This window comes from Terrapene carolina, unplaced genomic scaffold (genome assembly GCF_002925995.2).
Source record: "Terrapene carolina triunguis isolate 2854851 unplaced genomic scaffold, T_m_triunguis-2.0 Scaffold210, whole genome shotgun sequence".
In the NCBI taxonomy this organism is placed as follows: Eukaryota; Metazoa; Chordata; order Testudines; family Emydidae; genus Terrapene; species Terrapene triunguis.
In genome coordinates this window covers 52,631,801-52,650,385 of record NW_020664561.1, presented here as the reverse complement: position 1 = coordinate 52,650,385, position 18,585 = coordinate 52,631,801, and the positions used below count along the sequence as shown (strand labels likewise).

The window sequence follows — 18,585 nt, the reverse complement described above, 5'->3', positions numbered from 1 at the left end:
AGCATTTTTGTTGGGATTGTCTTCTCTTCTTGGTGCTCTCCTAGCATTTTAGGAGGAGTAGTTAATCCTTTTCATTCTGAGAGCTGGTTTTCCCACTTATCTTACATTGCATCTCTTCAACACATGGTCTCTCCTTTATAGCAGTTAAATTGGGGAAGCCTCTGTGTGAATTTGACCAGCAATGAATTTTGTAAGAGTAGTGTGGTAAGGCTTCTCCTTTCCTTCCAAGTAAGTCATCTCTGATATAAACAGTCTCCTTTAACTTAGAGTGTGGAAGTAAAGAACAACAAAAAACCTTAGGAACCCACCTGGTATTACATAGCACTTACTCAAGGCCCCATACATCACAGCAACATTGACCTAAATTCTGTGTTAAAGGGCCTGGGTTCTGTGGTGTGTGAGGTTGGAAGTTCTGTGACAGCTTCAGATAAAGTTTTAAAAATGAAGCATTTTTAATTGATTTAAATATGAAAATGAAAAACACAACCAAAAAAGTACTCTGTTAATCAAATTTGGTATTAAGTTTAATTTTATGGTGCCCCAACATTTTTAATTCTCAGTTTACTGAAGAGCAGTCTTGAAAATGCATACAGTATCTTCACTGTAGAATTTATTGGAGGAGGAAGTCAAGCTAGAGGAATTGGTACCAGGTAGGGGACAGTTTGGGGCTTTTAGCACCTGGAGAAGCCTTAGGTTGGTTTACTATGGTGAGGAATGTTTCTGCTAAAATGTTCAGCAATGAAATAGTTAACACTATTGACATTTAAGTTGGCATCATTAAGTTTCAGGGTCAACACCTCTTTGAAAGCAAGTTCACACCTCTTAAAGCCATTTTTTCAGGCTGTTTGCAATGACTACATTGGTTACACTCAGTTGAAGTTTGGGAGGTTTTCTGTACAATCACTAATAAGAGCTAGTGCTAAAATTTGTTTGTAATGGAATACATTTGTTGAGTTACTCTACTGATGAAGAGCATAATATTGTCCCCCGGAGGATAGTAGTAATATATTGCTCCTGAATATTGGTACAAAGTGTTAATAGTCTATTACACAATGAATGAAACTATAAACAAAAATGGCTATAGAAATCTTATGTTTTAAATCTTTTTTTATTATCCAAGAGAAGAAGCAAATGTGGTTTTGAGGGTAAAATATTTAATTTTAATTTCTTAACCATGCTTTTATAGCCATTTGATGGATGTAACTAAAATGTCATACTTAACTGATAGGTGTAATCTGAACACTGGAAGTCAGAAGTTGCTTCTAATTATGGCTTGCAAAGTTCTGTGGATTTTCAGGAAATCACTTACTCCCTTTTCACATCTAGTTTTCTCTGTCTACAAGATGGGGGATAATATCTACCTCTTGGGTTGTTGTATGAATTAATGCTTTTGATGTGATTTAAAAATAAAAAGTTATAAGTGCTAATTATTATTACTAATGAAAGTTTGGGTCTTGTTAATGACACTAGAGATTTGTAGGCAATAAAATATTTGCCTTTAGGCTCTGTCTGATGTAGCTATATCTGGATATCAAATATATACATACACAAGCATGCTACTCTGATACTATATCATATGTAGAAAAGAGTACTTCTAGACATGTTGATCAGTCTCATGAGTTGACCTGTTCCAAGTCCTTAGATTAACTAATGCAATTGGGAACAAAAAGTAGTCATAAAGGCATCATCCTCTTGGCCTTTGTGAATTGTTAATGAATCAATGAGGCTGTTTTGTTTTTTTTTTAAAGTCTGTGTGAATTAAGTATCTGTGATCATACTTCTGGGATTTACATAGACTTCTTAAATACCGTGTGCTTTTGGGGGGCACCATTAAAGTTAATGGGAATGTTTACTGTTAACTTAAATGCGAGAATTATCGGGGCCTTTATTTCCATCTCTTTGGTGAATGGTGTGCACTCAAGGAAGGAAGACATACGTTCATCTCATTCTTTTTAGTCTTCGGTATATGAAGTACACTACTTATCAACAGGTAGTCAAGGTGGTCAGTAATCATTAAATAGACCTATAGTGTAGATGCTTTAATCTTTGTGCCAGTAGGTAGAAACTTTGAAACTACGTATAAATAAGATACTAGTCTCATTTAACATTGTTCGCACCCTCCTACAGAACCTTGTTTAAACTTAATGTAATTTCTCTAAACTTTAACTTTAAAATATGGTTTTGTAGGAAGGTGCTAATGGAGATAGAAAACTGTAAGTTGATAGGGCCTTTGATGTGTGGGCTAACCTAATTGTGTAGTTGTGTAAAATGGTTCAGATGGGCCAGTGTGGATTGCAAATTGGACAGGTATCTCATATAAGTGAATTAATTGTGAGTTGTTAGTCTCGTCATCAAATTTATAAAATAGGAGGCAATTTGATGTCAGCTGCGTTAATGTCTTTGACTTGAAATAGTGGAGAACTGGGTTGGTTTCTTGAATGGTGGGTTCATCCTTGTTCCTAATGAACATTGGCCCACAACAAGAAAACATTGCATACAAGTCATCACAAAGAGGAGTCAAAATAAACAAGAGGTACAGATCATATACTTGATAGCCTTCAGTAACCTGTGTCCTTCACAAGAGCTCTATCTCGCCAAGAAGTGTCTACTTTTAGAGGGTCAATCGCTTTCAAATCAATGACAAAATTTAAGCTAAAGCTATTCAAAAGCAATAGGACATCTTAAAAAGTTATTTCAGGAATAGCTGTGCCTCACATGTAGCTGAAGCAACTTAGCATTTGGCTTCATGTCTCCTACACTTTCATTCTTTCATGCATCTGATCTACCCTATGGTATACATTGGGTCCTGGGTATTTTCCTTCACAATTTTAATTTAATTAAAAAAACGAGAGTGAGGGAGTTAAAATTTTGTACATGGTCCTGCACTTTTTTTATTCCCTCTAAAGTGAGCATGTATACGTTTTCAAAACCTTTGGTTTGCTTTGGCATGTGATTCATAGCTCTTTCTATCATTCTTACTTAAGTCATATATTTTTACACTAAACATCTTATTACCTTAGTTTTATTATTTCAGAATCAAAGGAGAGTTTGCAAATGTCTATGACTGCAGACTGAAGGAATGTTAATGAATAGTGCCATTGAATTTCCAGGTTTAAGCTTTTCTGATCTTAATTAATATAACCGTAAGCAAAAATATTATGTAAGCTGAATAAAATTTGAATAAATATGGACCAGATGTAACTAGAGAGGCCCATAAAATGTAATACAAATATTATCCATTTCCTTAAAATAAATCTATATTTTAGCATGAAAAATTATATTCATATTGAAGTTGTGGGTTAACCGTTTTTTTAAATGGAACTTGGCAAGTGAACATTTCATGCAGGGGTTTGTACTTAAATGGGAAACAGATTTTTTTTCTTGACCTTCTGTAGAAAAGTTTTTCAGTATTGTGAAATGAAAAATATTTTTGTTAACACAGTAATACATTTTTACATTATATTGCCTGTTTTATTACAGTAGTGTTTTGGCTTTGCATTTTGGGTATCTGTTAATCCCTTGTGAATGTTAGTCATTGCAAAGCATCTGGGTTCTGGAAAGGATTCTGCATACAGCATGGTACGTTAAATATACTACTTACATAAGGTAGGCATTTTGCTATTAATCAGCCTTTGGTTGCTCTTGCTGAACTTTTGTCTTCTGGGTTACATTTAGATCTGTGAATTTAGAAACAAATACTCCTATATAGCACAGTTTATTTGGTGTAACTTCCTCTGCCTACAAGTAACCAGCAGCTGGATTTATTTTAAATTCTGGAAAAATCCTTATATGGGGCCAAATTCTTCAATGACACCCTTCATGCAACCAGCTGACTTCTACTGTTATCCATGAACCAGCCTTTAAAAGTGTAATGACAGATTTATAAGGTCAGGCACAAAATCTGTTTTCTCTCCCTTTACTGTGATGATTGATGATAATGAAACAATTAATGATATTTTACTTGCCCTGGGTGAGTGGATGTGTCTGTAATCCTGTAGTACTACTAATCATTGGAAGGTCCTGCCCTTTTTATCAACTTTAATAGCTATGTTTATTGGCTGCAATATACTTTACTGCATGGTGAATTTGTTTGAAATGTGTTATACTGGGTTAGGCAAACAGTACGATCAGTTAATCAAATCAGAATACAACTATTTCCTCATAAGACTGTGAATATTAAACAAAAGATTGCTCACATTATCATGTGTACAATTTACCATCCATAGTTCCCCTTTGGGAAATGCTTGAGTTTATATAGAATACTTCACATATTACATATTTTATATCAATAAAGTCTACTTGTGACTAAGTAACAAGAAGTTGTAAGACATAAAATACTGCCTTTAAGAGAGCCTCTGGGAATTAGTTTATTTTAAAAACCTTTGAGTTAAGAGATTCGATATTATTGTTCTTTAAGTCTGAGACACAGTAAGTAATGTGTCAAACATTAATCATATATTTTTAGACATTTATTTTCATGTTCTCTTCCCATACAGTTGCATTTGTTGTATACCTCTCTTCTCCCATTGTTTGTATACGGGAAATGCAAATAACTGCACTTCTTGGGAAGCAAGGAGTTAACTCTTACCATAAGTGACAAATCTTATCAGCAGGAGTCTACCTACTTCCTTCCAGTTTTTTGTCTTCTGATAGTGAAGGCATGGAACACCTGTCTCAGCCCTCCAGCTCTGCCCCCTTCTCTCTCTCTTCCTTAGGAGAGAAAAAACTAAAAGATAGAAAGAGGCAATGGAAAAAGGATTCAGACACAAAGAAGCCAAATATTTTTTTAATCTCTGTGATGATGCCCTTGACAGTGCCAAAGTGGTGGCTAGATCTTACGGAGGTTGTGCTGGTGGTCCATCTAGATATCTGGCTCAGAGACTAGAACAACACATTGGAGACAGGACAAATCAAAATTAACTGATATCCCTTTTATGGGGATTAAGCTTTTCGGGGACTATCTGGACAAGGTAACCAAGGACCATTCGGTGTCATGCAAAAGAAGCCTCTTCATCAGAAGTTCAGGCCTCCTCCCTTGTCTAGGCCAAGGTTCTGGAAGTGGAGGATTTCTTCTCTCCACTTCTTTCTCTTCCTCAGTATTTTTCACTTCCTCTTTTGTTCTTGGCCAGCTTGGTCTCTCTTTTCTGCTTCAGTTCTTGCAGGCAGGGCTCATTCCCTTGCATCTCCCCACTACTCCCCCAAAGCTCCATCCTTCAGCTTGAGCAAGCAGGCTGACTGGAATGAGGTGCCCCTCCCTTTCACCCCTCCTCCAGAACCCCAATATCTCGTAGTGGAGGTCCTCTGAGCCAATTGAGCCTGGTATTTTACTTCCAGTGTTTCCTGGACCTGACACAGATTGAGGCTTCTGCAGAATCCTGGAGCTGTGCTTCTTCAGCTACTGGTTCCATAAACTGTAGTTCTCTGTGGAGACCCTCCCCCATAATCCCTTCTTATCTTCCTACTTCCTACTTGACTTCTTTTGAAAGAGGATGACTGTCATTGATTAGTAGGGTGCATTTTAGTTTCATGATCCTTGCATTTGTTTTTTTTCCCCTTCCCCATTGCCCCAAATGTTTGCAAAGGTCTTGATTGGTCTTGTTGCCAACTTGCATTGGGAAGAGGCTCCTGGTCGAAAAGCCACTTCTTGTCCTTCTGAGCAGGAGGAAAGAAATATTGCAAAGGGATTAACTCAGTTGCCATTAGCTCTCAACAAATGTGTGTTGGAGTCTCAACCAACAAACGTAGAGTTTCAGGTCTACCACTGATGGGATATACCTAACTGTAGATCGCTTATGTCAGAACAGCTGGTGAAATTGCCCCACGATTGTCTGTGATTCTCGAGCCTGAGGGCTCACCAGATCAGTGCTTTTCCTGTTTAGGAAGCTGGTTTCATTCATCTCTCCACAGTCACATAGGTTCTCTGAAAGATCAGGTAGAACAACCTGTGGGTAACTATGTTCATTCCCTGATGCCTGTGCTATTTGTGGTTTTTAGACCTCCAGGCCTGGATAGGAGGGGATCTCTGACCAATTGTTCTCTCTTCACTGACCATATGAACCAGTATATTCACCTTTTGGTTTTCTTTCCTAAATCTCACTCTTCCTTGTGTGAAGAAAAGCTTCACACGCTTGACGTAATGAGAACTTGGTCATTCTATCCAGACAGAACAAGATCCTTCAAGAATACATGCAGGCTATTTATGACCTTTGCTGCCAGAGTCTAGAGGCAACCTATATCCACATAGAGGTTATGCGAGTGGGTCTTCGACTATGTAAGAAAATGCTAGGAGTTATCCAGAAAAGATTCCCCCAAGCCATGTTAGAGCTCAGTGCATTAGAGCTCAGGCAGCCTCCTGTTTGGGGAATATTCCTCTACCTGAGATATGTAGAGCAGCTATGTGGAGCTTGAGCCACACATTTACCATTCACTGTTCCCTCATATAGGTTTCCAGATCAGATGCCAATTTTGGGAGGGCTGTCCTGCAGTCACTATTCAAGTAGGACTTCCTCTTACTCATGTTCAAGCAAATAGCTGCTTGTTAGTCATCGAGAGTGGAATCTGTGCGGCCAATCACTGAAAGAAGATGGAAAGGTAACTTACCTACAATAACTGTGGTTCTTCGAGGACAGACTCCATAACCCTTCCCCCCACCACTATGGAGTCTATTCCTACGAGATTCTGCACTGAAGAAAGAACTGAGGGGTGATTGGGCCTGTTGACCCTTTATGCCCTCAGGTAGAGTGGGCCTGAGGGCACCAAGGGCACTGGTGCAGTCCCAATAGACACCATTGGCCAAAGAGAATCTGATCTTGTGCACATGGTGCACATGCGGACTAAGGGTCGAATCTATGAACAACACATCTTGAAGAACCACAATTACTGTAAAGTAAGTAACCGTTCTCTTGCTGTAGTTTCCCTTTGGCTTCAAGATATTCCCATCACCTTTTACTCCTGGTTCCATAAATATGGATGTTTAAAATTGCAGAAGTCTGAAAATTTCCTGTTTAACATGGAGCACTGCTGTTTGCATATCCTGGCATGTACACTGGACCTTTCAAACACACATGAGAGCTATTAAATAGTATTTCACTTCCTGATTTGTATAGTGTTCCGAGATTAATGGAGCATGCATTGTCAAAATACACAATGATTAAAATGTGTCGTTTCTGGCACTTTTTTGCCAAAATAAATAAATAAATAAAGCAGCCTGTATTTTGTAGCAAATAAATATCTTACTTTAAAGAACCTTTTACCTGATATATTTTTGAGCTTCTTTTTTTTTTTTTTTAACTTTTCAATTTTTTTAAAGTGCTGAGCTTACCCATAATGCCAATAGGAGCTGCAGATGCTTACTAGTTCTGAAAATCAGGCTCTAAATATATAGTATTTTCGTTGTTTGCAGTGTTGTTGTAGCCGTGTTGGTTCCGTGTTGATATGAGAGGGATGAGGTAATACCTTTTATTGGACCGACTTCTATTGGTGAAAGAGACAAACTTTTGAGCTACACAGAGCTCTTCTTCAGTATTTTTGTTCACACATAGGGTGACATGTTTCCCGTACAGTGTGATTCTAGTAAAATGCAGATTGTTTTGAAGAAAATAGTGCAGACCAAAAATATATGTGTATAGTCACATATGTTCCTTTATAAATATAAGAGAGCACAATCAGAAAATAAATGCATTGCTGCAGTATACTGCCTTCGGATGGCCGGCCCTCAGAAGTTTAAAGCTCTGACTAAAAGCAAGTTGACATTCTCCTTTGGTAGATGTTCTCCTTCAGTAGATGTGGTTTTTGTTTTGGTATCCATAGATCATGGCTTCTGTCCTTGGGACCCCCAAGATAACCATGATATCTTTGTACATTGATGGAATCATTACAGATTGCTATTCAGTTGTTGGATGGCTAGACTAGGATAGTGCACAAGACCAAGACAGGACATAAGACACCTATATAGCATGCATATAATATGTAAGCAGCTTTTTAAATATTAACTATAATAGTGCCACTAAGAATCCCTAACTGTAACTTAAATGTTTTTTGATAATTGTACATGTATGTTCAAAACAGTATAATATAATACCCTATGCATATAAGGCCTGATCCAAAGTCCATTGAAGACGATGGAAGACTACGATAGAGTTCAATATACTTTGGACCAAGCCCAGAAAATATAGGAGGAAGGATTACTGTTTGTTTAGAACTGTAAGTTAAGATCAGTCTCTTACTTTCTTTCTTAGTGCTGTTTTAAAATCTTGACTGTGCAATCAGCATCCATTGGTTCAAGTTGTTTGCATCTACTTGACAAGTCTGATTAAAATCATCTGGCTAAGACTATGTAAGAAAAATAAGACTTTGGCAGGTCAAATGCATTTTTTAAATCTAGAAATGTTCTTTATCAGAATAAGTGTAGCAATGAGAACAGTTTTCTTTTTATTACAGTATATAAATTGTGACTATATAGCCCACTTAAATTTCTAACATGTGCAAGGACACCAGTTTAATGGGGAACCAACTGCTTTCTCAAATAATGAATGTAAGTGATTCAGGCTAATAGTTTTTGACATTTCCTGAATCTAAGCCTTCAAGAAAGAGGGTGACATCAGTAGTGTTTTTAAGTATCTGGAGATTTGTATGTACTAAATAATATTGGGGAAGGTTGGTAACTGACTGGGCTAGCTGGTTTTAAAAGGAGCTGTGAATGCTACCATTAGATTGATCACACACACAAAAACTACATAACAGGAATTAAATACGGGGTCTTACAATGGAAATTGTTAGGCAAACTAAGCTACAGGTAACACTACCATCCATCTATAACAAGGATTATCCAAATTAGAAAGTACTTCACACTACAGGCACTGTGGAATAACCTGTAAAGAAACTGAGTATTCAAAGTTTCTAATGAAGTATTTATTTAAAATCGTGATAATGGAAGTGTTTTATACAGGTTTATCTCCAATCCTTACATCAGCTCTCCAGATACGAAGTGTGTTTATCCATGTATTTGTACAATGCCCAGGGCACTGAGGCCTAATCCTGATTAGGATTGTGAGTGCTCGTACTGTGCTATTGCATGGTAACAGGAAAAATTGTATTCAGAACTCTGAGTTTCAACTCCCTGCCCATACTGCATATCTTGTGCTGTGTATCTGCTGTACACCTCCCTAGTATTTGCTCCTCTGTGTCTGAGTAGAGTTGGGTGGGAAACAGTTTTCCCATCCCATGAGAATTTTGGTATTTTGAAAAAATTCTCTGTCCTAACTCAGGACCAAAAAAAAAAAAAAAAATCAAAATCTTGAAATTTTTCATGAAATAAACATCTCAAAATAGCAGCAGCAGTAACATCATCATCTTCAGATCAGGTCAATCGTTTGATTTTGACCTTTTAAAAATGATTAATCTGAACATCTCAACTAACCTTCCCTGCAAATAGTTTCGGTTCATTTTCTGGATTTTTTTTTTTTTTTTTTTTTTTTAAAGTTCCATGAAAAATTCCCAGCCAGCTCTAAAAGTGAACCTGTTGCTGTGTACTGCAGACTCACAAGTCTCTGCTGACTCTCCCTCACATGTGCCATGTGCTGAGTCTGGTATTTCAAGTAGAACTGATAGAAATGTGAAGGACTGTACTCTTCTCAAATCTTGCATACCTTTTCTTGGTTCTACTGCCCCAATGCACCAGTTTGCATCTGATGTTAATCAAAACTCATTGCTGATACCCATGACCAACTTCAGATTAGAATATGTTTGTCAGCATCACCCCAGGAGCTTCAGCAAGATGAAAAGCCCCAGCACCAGCACTTTAACATGATATTTCATTTTTTTTTTTTTTTGCATCAGGGATATTTATATCAGCTGTAATCCATTTGTGATAACTGCCCCCTCCCCCCCGCCTCGCCAGTTTTGCTCTGGATAAATGGTGTATATTTATCAGAGAACAGAGTTCAATAATGATGCTGTGCTTCAATAAGAGCAGAGTAGTTGTAAATACAAGTCTACATCATTAAAACAAGCAGTAGTGGGACTAAAATGGAGGAAGCTTCTGGACATTTTCTTTATCACAGGATTAGCCTTTGGACATTTGATTTCCCCCCCCCCCCCCTTTGTTCAGGTTACACCACGTGCGCCAATAAAGTATCACACAAAGATACTTTTCTCTTCTCATGTAACCTTGCGATGAGTGATGTATATATGCAGCATCTAAAAATGTTTTTAAAAACATGAACACACTTTATATGCTACCAGCAGCAGCTGTTTCCTACTTATATGCAGTCAGGAAGGGACTCCAAAGCAGGGTCTGCACTTTGCTACCTTACAGCCTTGTGCTACAAAGCCTGGAGAAAGACTGTTTGTTCATAATATATTGGGCTGTTAAAGGGACTCTGAAACTATAACATGTTTGTAGGCCTCATCTACTCAAGAGATGGGTATCTGATACCCTCAGACCTGAGATCACTACACATGATTATCGGCTGCATTGTTGCAGCCAATGATTCTTTGTGTTTCAGTGTTTGGAGAGGACAAGAAAAGAAGAAAAGTTTTAGATATACACTATAAAATGGCACATCTTTTTTGATGATGAGGCCAGTTGTCAGAACTGTGGCCTAAGAAATACTGCAGTGGGGTATTGGGGGTGAAGGGAAATGATGCAAAAAGAAAGCACTAGCAAAATAAGAAAATGCTCTTTGTAATGCTTTTTCTGTGGGGACATCTACTGCTGGCAATAAGAGTGTATCACTGAAACCTTCCCTGAACTACATCTGCCACTGCCAACAGTTTCCAACCTCAGTAATAAACCAGTATTTACCATTGTTCATTTCTTCTGGATTTCATTTCTTGCAGATCTAACCACCCTATTCACCACAAGGCATCAAGTTCCTGCCTAATGTTGAGCATCTATGCCAAACCCTTAAAAATACTCATAACTCTGAAAAGTCTGGTTTTAAATTTGTCATAAAAAGTAAATGATATTAATGCACCAGTTCAGGTAGAGTTCATATATTGCTGATGCCAATGTATAAAAATGATAGAAACCTAGTAAGAAGTACTACTCTGAAGTGGTGAGCAAAATATTTTTAACCAAAATGTAGATGATAGCAGATGAATGGGTGTAATAATTTTCTTATAATCTGTAGCACAGCCTTACTTGTCTTCACATCAACTAAATCATGGAATGCTGTGTCTTTTGAATATGGTGGTACTCAATTATCTGCTGCGTGATGTGGATGAGTAACTATCAATTTTAAGAAACTTTTGCAATGGATGAGAATTAATGCAGAAAATTTTGTTTCTACAGGATGCTATAGTTATCCATGAAGTTTATGAAGAAGGGGCAGCAGCTAGAGATGGTCGACTCTGGGCTGGTGATCAGATTCTTGAGGTAAATTAATTATGAAGCCTATTTAAATAGCTTTGTATTTAATCCAAAATTGCTTTCTTCAGAGGACCACTCTAACCATTTAGTAGATTCTGATACTTGTAATGAAGACACCAGTTACACTATGTTCATGAAGCTTTTTTTTTTTTTTAACCAATAAGAAAATCCCAGGAAATATTTCACAAACTGCTATAAATTACCAATTACAGTTTGAGAATAGATTACATTTTATCAGACAAGATAGGTTTTGAATTACATCAATGTCATGTACAAATGTACAATAGTTAAGAATCATCCATCTGTTTAATCTTTTATTTAGAAGCCTGCTTTATAGTGTAACCTTTAGTACCTTTGTTATGCTTTTATGTTCTGCAATATATATGTAGAGCATGTCATTGCAATTCTGGTCAGCATTAGTACAACATCTTCAACAGATTAATAATTGTAAGTGTGTATGTTTCATCAATAATCAACATAATTATAAAGGTGTACCGTTTTTACTACCCTTTTTATAAGCTTGATATTTTATCTGGACCCCAGAGCCTTTTAAAGCATTATACTGAGAAAAAGAGTGTTTATGGTTTATTTTTTAATGTATTGTCTAACTGCTTGTCTGTAACTATACATGGGCATAAAAGCTGAGCTTTGCAGGATATTGTGCAAATAAGTGGGTGACTGCAGAGTCATTCCAAACTATTCATGCAGGCTGATCTATGGAGCTTAGTCTGTGGTGTAAAACCTTTAGGCTTGTATTTTGCTTATATAATTAGAGTAATTTGATTGACTAGTTCTATATGCACATGGTCACCAGAACAATTTTATTTGTACCTTAATGTAACAAAAAGACTGGCACCATAATTGTTAGAGACAATTGGAAATTCAAATATATGGAAATCTAGAGAGGAGAGGGTTAAGAGAGGGATGTTGTTGACTGCAAATTAGACTTGAGACAGGCTCTGGTGGTTCTAGTACAGCTGTTTTTAGTGTCTCGCTGTCAGATCAGGACAAATTCCCAGCACACCCATTTTGCTGTAGTGCATGGGGTTAGAAAAATAGTGAGGGGCACTTGGGGAGTTGTTTTTACAACTCTTGCACAGAAAATATTTTGTTAATGTTAAGGCTATATTTATTTTCGTTTTATAAACAACTGTGTCTGAACAACATATGATTATTAACCATGTGATAAAAATGGAGAAGGTTAATAAATTCTTCACTGACCATGCAAGAAGGTGCAAATGTGTGTATGCCATAATGTTTGTATGAATTGTAACCTTTAAAACTGCCCTAATGAGGCAAATGTACAACATGTGTAGACATATATGTGTAAAGAAAAATATAGGGATGTATAGCATATTCATAAATGTATGCATCCTATTTAGAATTAATGAACTTAGTGTATTTTATTATTAATATATGACTATGGTATGATTAAGAGTACAAAGAACTGACCTTTTCCCTGCATAGTAATTTATAAAAATATACACTATTGTATTTGTGTCAGTATTACATTCTACAATTACTGTTTCATCTTCCCTATTAAACTTTTAAATTTTGACACACTAGAATTTTTTTAATATATGACAAATAAATGAATGCACAGAACAGATAATCTGAAGATGGCTTAAAGTAAGCTTGAAGGATTAGATTTTTATCTGTAAATGTCAATTTCACCATACACACACAAACCAAGGAAAGAATATTTCCATTGATGGTAATCGAAATTTACAGATGGGCAAAGTAACAAAAATGCTGCTTGAGAATTTATTAGAGTTTGATTTAAGGATCTTTACTTTGTATAATTTGACATGTGAAGTTGACAATTTGTGTATTAACATGTATAAAGCTTTAACACTTTGAATCTCAGCATCTACTGTCATTAAATAATTATTTTCTCTCTCTCACTCACCCCCACCCCCATATTTTCCTGCATCTGTGAAAATTTAAATGGATAAAAATTGGGGGGGGGGGGGGGGGGGATGATTTAAAACTCATAATTTTGTACAACTGTGAAAATTTAAATTGATAATTTAAAATAAGTTTAAAAATAAACATTGGTATCGATTGACATTATGCAAAAATAAAAATTGAATTCTGCAAAGCCTACTTTAAAGGATATTGATACAGATACTACGTTTGGCTAGATCTGGAATCAGAATTCCAAGTTTCAGTACTTTTTGAATACTTCTAAATTTGCTCAGACCCATTGCACCATTCAAACTCAATCTGAATTTACTAACCTATAATACTTTCAGATTAGGTTGAGAAGCTTAACTGAGAGCTTCTGTAGTGGTCTTGTGTGCCATCTATTGGAACAAAGCACAATAATCATCTAATAGCTACCTCTTTAAATCTAAAATATTGTCACTTCCTAACTTTTCTGTAAGTTTACATTTGAAGATAGTGAATCTACTAATGAGAATTAGAGAAAATAATGCTCTCTTACCACAGATGAGAAGATCTGGTTTCCAGCCAGCACTTAATTTTTTCCTTTTTTTTTCTGTTCTTCAGCATTGTGATATTGGGGGGAGGGGGAATCTAAGCATTCATACCATCAAAGAAAAAGCAACAGAAATGTATAATGTGCAGAGGAGAAAGATAACACTTTCACCTCTGATACTGGGAGCGGAAGTAGCTTTATGAATGTAAATGAATTGAGTTTGGTCGTTTCTCCCCATTGTTCAGTAGACAAGAGTGAACACTACAAAGCCACCAGTTGACAGCTTTCTGATCAGGAGAGGCCAGGACAGAGTTACCATAAAAAGTGCATCTCACTTCAAGTTGAGGTGACCCAGTATAAGGCATCGTAGGAAAGCTCACAGTGCAATGTGTAAAGCTTGGCACTGTAGCAGCATTGGTCATCAGAAAATGGTGCTCAGCACCTCAGAAGTTCAGGCCACTAAGTTGTAGAGCCTCGGCACTCTCAAGTTTGAAAATTTTGGTCTGAAGTTATGGTAGGTGGTGGGTTTTTGTCTATGGATATCTGCAAGTGTGAGTTTTCCCACAGTGGCCTATACCCGTCACCTCCACTCAAGATGAGAGGTGACAAACTAAAATGTCGATTCGATTCTCCTTTGCTTTTCACTAGCTGGCTTCTTTATTCACCTCTGTTGATAAAGGCAGTGGGGAGATATCTGCAAATACCGAATCACTGAATACCACATATCTTGCAGTCAGTTTTAGTCAATAGGAATTTTGCCTGCGTAAGGACTGCGGGATCAAGCCTCAAGTTAGAACCTACTGAAAAGGTTTTAGATAACATTGGGAATTATTATACAGTACTCTTTATGATGTTATTGCACCCATATTTTCCAAGAAAGGAATGCCCTGGTTTGCTGTGCAGTACTTTAAAAACAGCGTTGTCATAACTGAAATACACAAGGTCAATAATCAACCATGTCAAATTGGTAAACCATAGGGTAATATAAGAATGGCTAATATACAGTAGATAGGTGGATGGTATTGTGGTTAAGGCATTAGATTGGGACCCAGGCAGTCTGGGTCCAGTTCCTGCCTCTGCCACAGATTTCCTGTGTGACTGGGCAAGCCGATTTCTTGCTCTGTGCCTCACTTTCCCTCTCTGTAAAATGGAGTAAGAATACTTCCCCGCCACACAGTGCTGTTACAGGGATAAATACATTAATGTTTGTGAGGGGCTCAGATAGTGTGGGGGTGTAAAGCTCATTAATAACTGTGTGACGGGTTGGATCACAGAACCCCCCTTGGAAGCTGCCAACTGATGTGCCAAGACTACTTCTGCCCCTGCTTTCCTGCCCTGTCAGCTTAGGACTTCAGTGCCCTGCCTGGTTTGAGCCAGACCCGCTAGCCTGCTGCAAACCGAGAGCCAGGTCTGAACCACGTCCCCTAACAGCTGCAGGCTTAACTGAAAGCAACTTACAGAAGTGTTCCTGTCTTTAACACTCAGATGCCCAACTCCCAATGGGGTCTAAACCCAAATAAATCCGTTTTACCCTGTATAATGCTTATACAAGGTAAACTAAATTGTTCGCCCTCTATAACACTGATAGAGAAATATGCACAGCTGTTTGCCCACCCAGGTATTAACACATACTCTGAGTTAATTAATAAGTAAAAAGTAATTTTATTAAATACAGAAAGTAGGATTTAAGTGGTTCCAAGTAGTAACAGACCGAACAAAGTAAGTCACCAAGCAAAATAAAATAAAACACACAAATCTATGTCTAATCAAACTGAATACAGATATTCTCACCCTTAGAGATGCCTCAGCAAGTTTTTTCCTCAGACTGGACTCCTTCCAGGCCTGGCCACAATTCTTTCCCCTGGTACAGCTCTTGTTCCAGCTCAGGTGGTAGCTAGGGGATTCTTCATAATGGCTCTCACCTTTGTTCTGTTCCACCCATTTATATATCTTTTGCGTAAGGTGGAAATCCTTTGTCCCTCTCTGGGTTCCCACCCCCTCCTTCTCAATGGAAAGACACCAGGTTAAAGATGGATTCCAGTTCAGGTGACATGATCACATGTCACTTCAAGACTTCATTCCTCCCAGCCTGACTTACAGGAAGGCTTGCCTGCAAACAGAGACATCCACAGTCAGTTGTCCTGGTTGATGGAAGCCATCAAGATTCCAAACCACCATTAATGGCCCACACTTTGCATATTTACAATAGGCCCTCAGAGTTATATTTCATATTTCTAGTTTCAGATACAAGAGTGATACATTTATACAAATAGAATGATCACATTCAGTAGATTATAGCTCTGTAATAATACCTTACAAAAGACCTGTTGCATGAAGCATATTCCAGTTACATTATATTCACTCATTAGCATATATTTATAAAATCATATAGAGTGCAACGTCACAAACTGTAATTAGGAAAAATAACAGTTTGATGGTTATTCCAGGTTAATGGCATTGATTTGAGGAATGCTAGTCATGAAGAAGCTATCACAGCCTTGAGACAGACACCTCAAAAGGTGCAACTGGTTGTTTATAGAGATGAAGCTCATTATAAAGATGAAGAGAATTTGGAGATTTTCTATGTAGATCTACAAAAGAAAACAGGCAGAGGACTAGGTCTAAGCATTGTTGGAAAACGGTAAGAACTTCTGTGTTTTACCACAACTGCGTTTCAAGTGAGAATTTATTTTGCCATACGAACAATTGTAGCCGTTACATAGAATGTGAAATACAGAAAGAGTGGCTCCAGCCACAAAAGTCGGGATCTGAACTTCTCCGTGGGGGTTTTCAGATTTGGGGTTTTGATTTAGACTCCTCTAGAAATAACAGTGGCATGTATGTAATATAATAACACTATTCCCACAGCTATTTGTTGTTTCCCTTAGCATTTGGCATTTTGTAGCATAACATAATATTACTAAGAATATCAGTTTGTGAAGGGTGTGGTCTAGTGACCAAACATAGGACTGAGAGTTAAGCGCTCTTGTGTTTTATTCCCAACTCTGCTTGTGTCTGTGACGGCTGGCAAGTCCTAGCCTACCTGGATTAGCTTTTCTAGCTTTAAAATGTGGATAGTACTACTACCCACTGCCTGGAACTGTTTTGAGGATTAGTTAGAGAGCTCTACAATCATTAACTATAAAATACTAATAACACAATGTGGAGTCAGAAAGGGTACAGTCAATAATAGCTGCTTAAAAAGTAAAAGTGGCTTTTTACTAATGTATTTTTAAAGCATTTCTTTTAAAGTTGTTTATACTAAAGCTGTGGTATATTAATTTATATTTTATTGCTAGAGAAAACTTATAGCACAAGCAAAGTCATTGATCAGTCTCTGTGTGTAAAACTCACAGCAACTGCTGTTTCTTATTGCCAAAAAAAAAAAATCATCATGTAATTATCCAAATGGCTTGTGGTCAGTAAGGATTCTATGGCAGTTTTCATAAGAGATGTTTAATGCTGGTGTTGTGAGCAGATTCTCATATGGGTTATTTAATTCTACTTCCTGAAACCTGATATGGTATTCTCCAGCCCTCCCCACACTGCCTTCATGCTAGACTGTTGTGTAGTATTGCTACGTGCTCCTATGGCGCGGTTGCGTTTCCCTCCAGAGCTAGCTGAATTTCTGTGGTAGATTAAATTATCCCTGTGTATAATTAATATTATTATATACCATTTTGTTTGTGAAGCACTTAGGTTCCTTCAGGATAAAAGATAATGTATACATTAAGTGGAAGTTAGTATTCACCTGTCTTTGGCCCTTTACTTCCTCCACACCAAGCTGAAGTAGCTGAACTAAGTACCAGGAAGTTCTTCAGGGACTGAGGAAGGAATTCTCCCTTGTTCTGTGGCTGGTGGATCCACTGGTCTTGTCCCCTTCGCGTTTTAACCCACCTCTACCCTGCTCTTGCAAGCCTCACAGTCTAGGTACTTGGGACGTCCCACAGAGCTGGGCTCTGTGCTGCCCAGGGTGCACAAATTCATGTGCAAGCTACAAAAATCTCTGTGCTGTGCTCTTCTCTGTGACTTGGGGCACTCCAAGGCTGCAGAAAAGAGATAGCATTTGGCCCTGTGTGGAAAAGGAAATCTATAGTGAAGCCACTTCTTACCAAGCGTATCAAGAGATAGTCCAACTCTATCCTTAGCAGATTGTGCCTTGGTGTCTGGGCAGTATTTTTATATTACAGTAGCATATGCTTTTCTTATCTGAACAGATTGTACACACCAGAACTAATAGCACAAGGGGAAAGGGAAATAGTGCATGGTTTCCTATTTTAATGAGTTTAAAATCTGTAGCTTATAATCACCTCAGAAGGTTAGGTGTAATCTAAAATTAGTTTTTCTCAGCTCCCAAGTTTCTTTTAATGTCTCATAAATGTATGTAATCTGAATTGCACTCACAGAGACTAGTGGATTGTGTAATTAGCCATATGCTTCTTGTATTATCAGAAATGGAAGTGGAGTGTTTGTTTCTGACATTGTTAAAGGAGGAGCTGCAGACCTGGATGGGAGATTAATACAAGGAGATCAGATCTTGTCTGTTAATGGGGAGGATATGAGGAATGCCTCACAAGAGGTTGTTGCCACTATCCTCAAGGTGAGTACATAATACATTCTTAGATATGAAACTGCAGTTACTGAGTGTATACAAGGTAATTATCTTGGGGTGCTATTTACACATAGCCTGGACAACCTGAAACTGATTATCGAGACAGATAGGAATTTGATAGGGAAATTACATTGGGAGATTCATTTAGTTTTAGCTCTTCAT

The 18,585-nt window shown here is 37.5% G+C and overlaps 1 protein-coding gene across 1 annotated transcript in view; it reads left to right on the top strand.

Moving 5' to 3' along the window:
- LOC113407222 (inaD-like protein) overlaps positions 1-18,585 on the top strand; it is a 212,845-nt gene that overhangs the window by 172,818 nt on the left and 21,442 nt on the right. Inside the window, exons 36-38 of the mRNA XM_026655445.1 lie at positions 11,294-11,377; positions 16,259-16,452; positions 18,264-18,411. Coding sequence (XP_026511230.1) covers positions 11,294-11,377; positions 16,259-16,452; positions 18,264-18,411 — 426 coding nt within the window. The remainder of the gene's footprint in view (positions 1-11,293; positions 11,378-16,258; positions 16,453-18,263; positions 18,412-18,585) is intronic.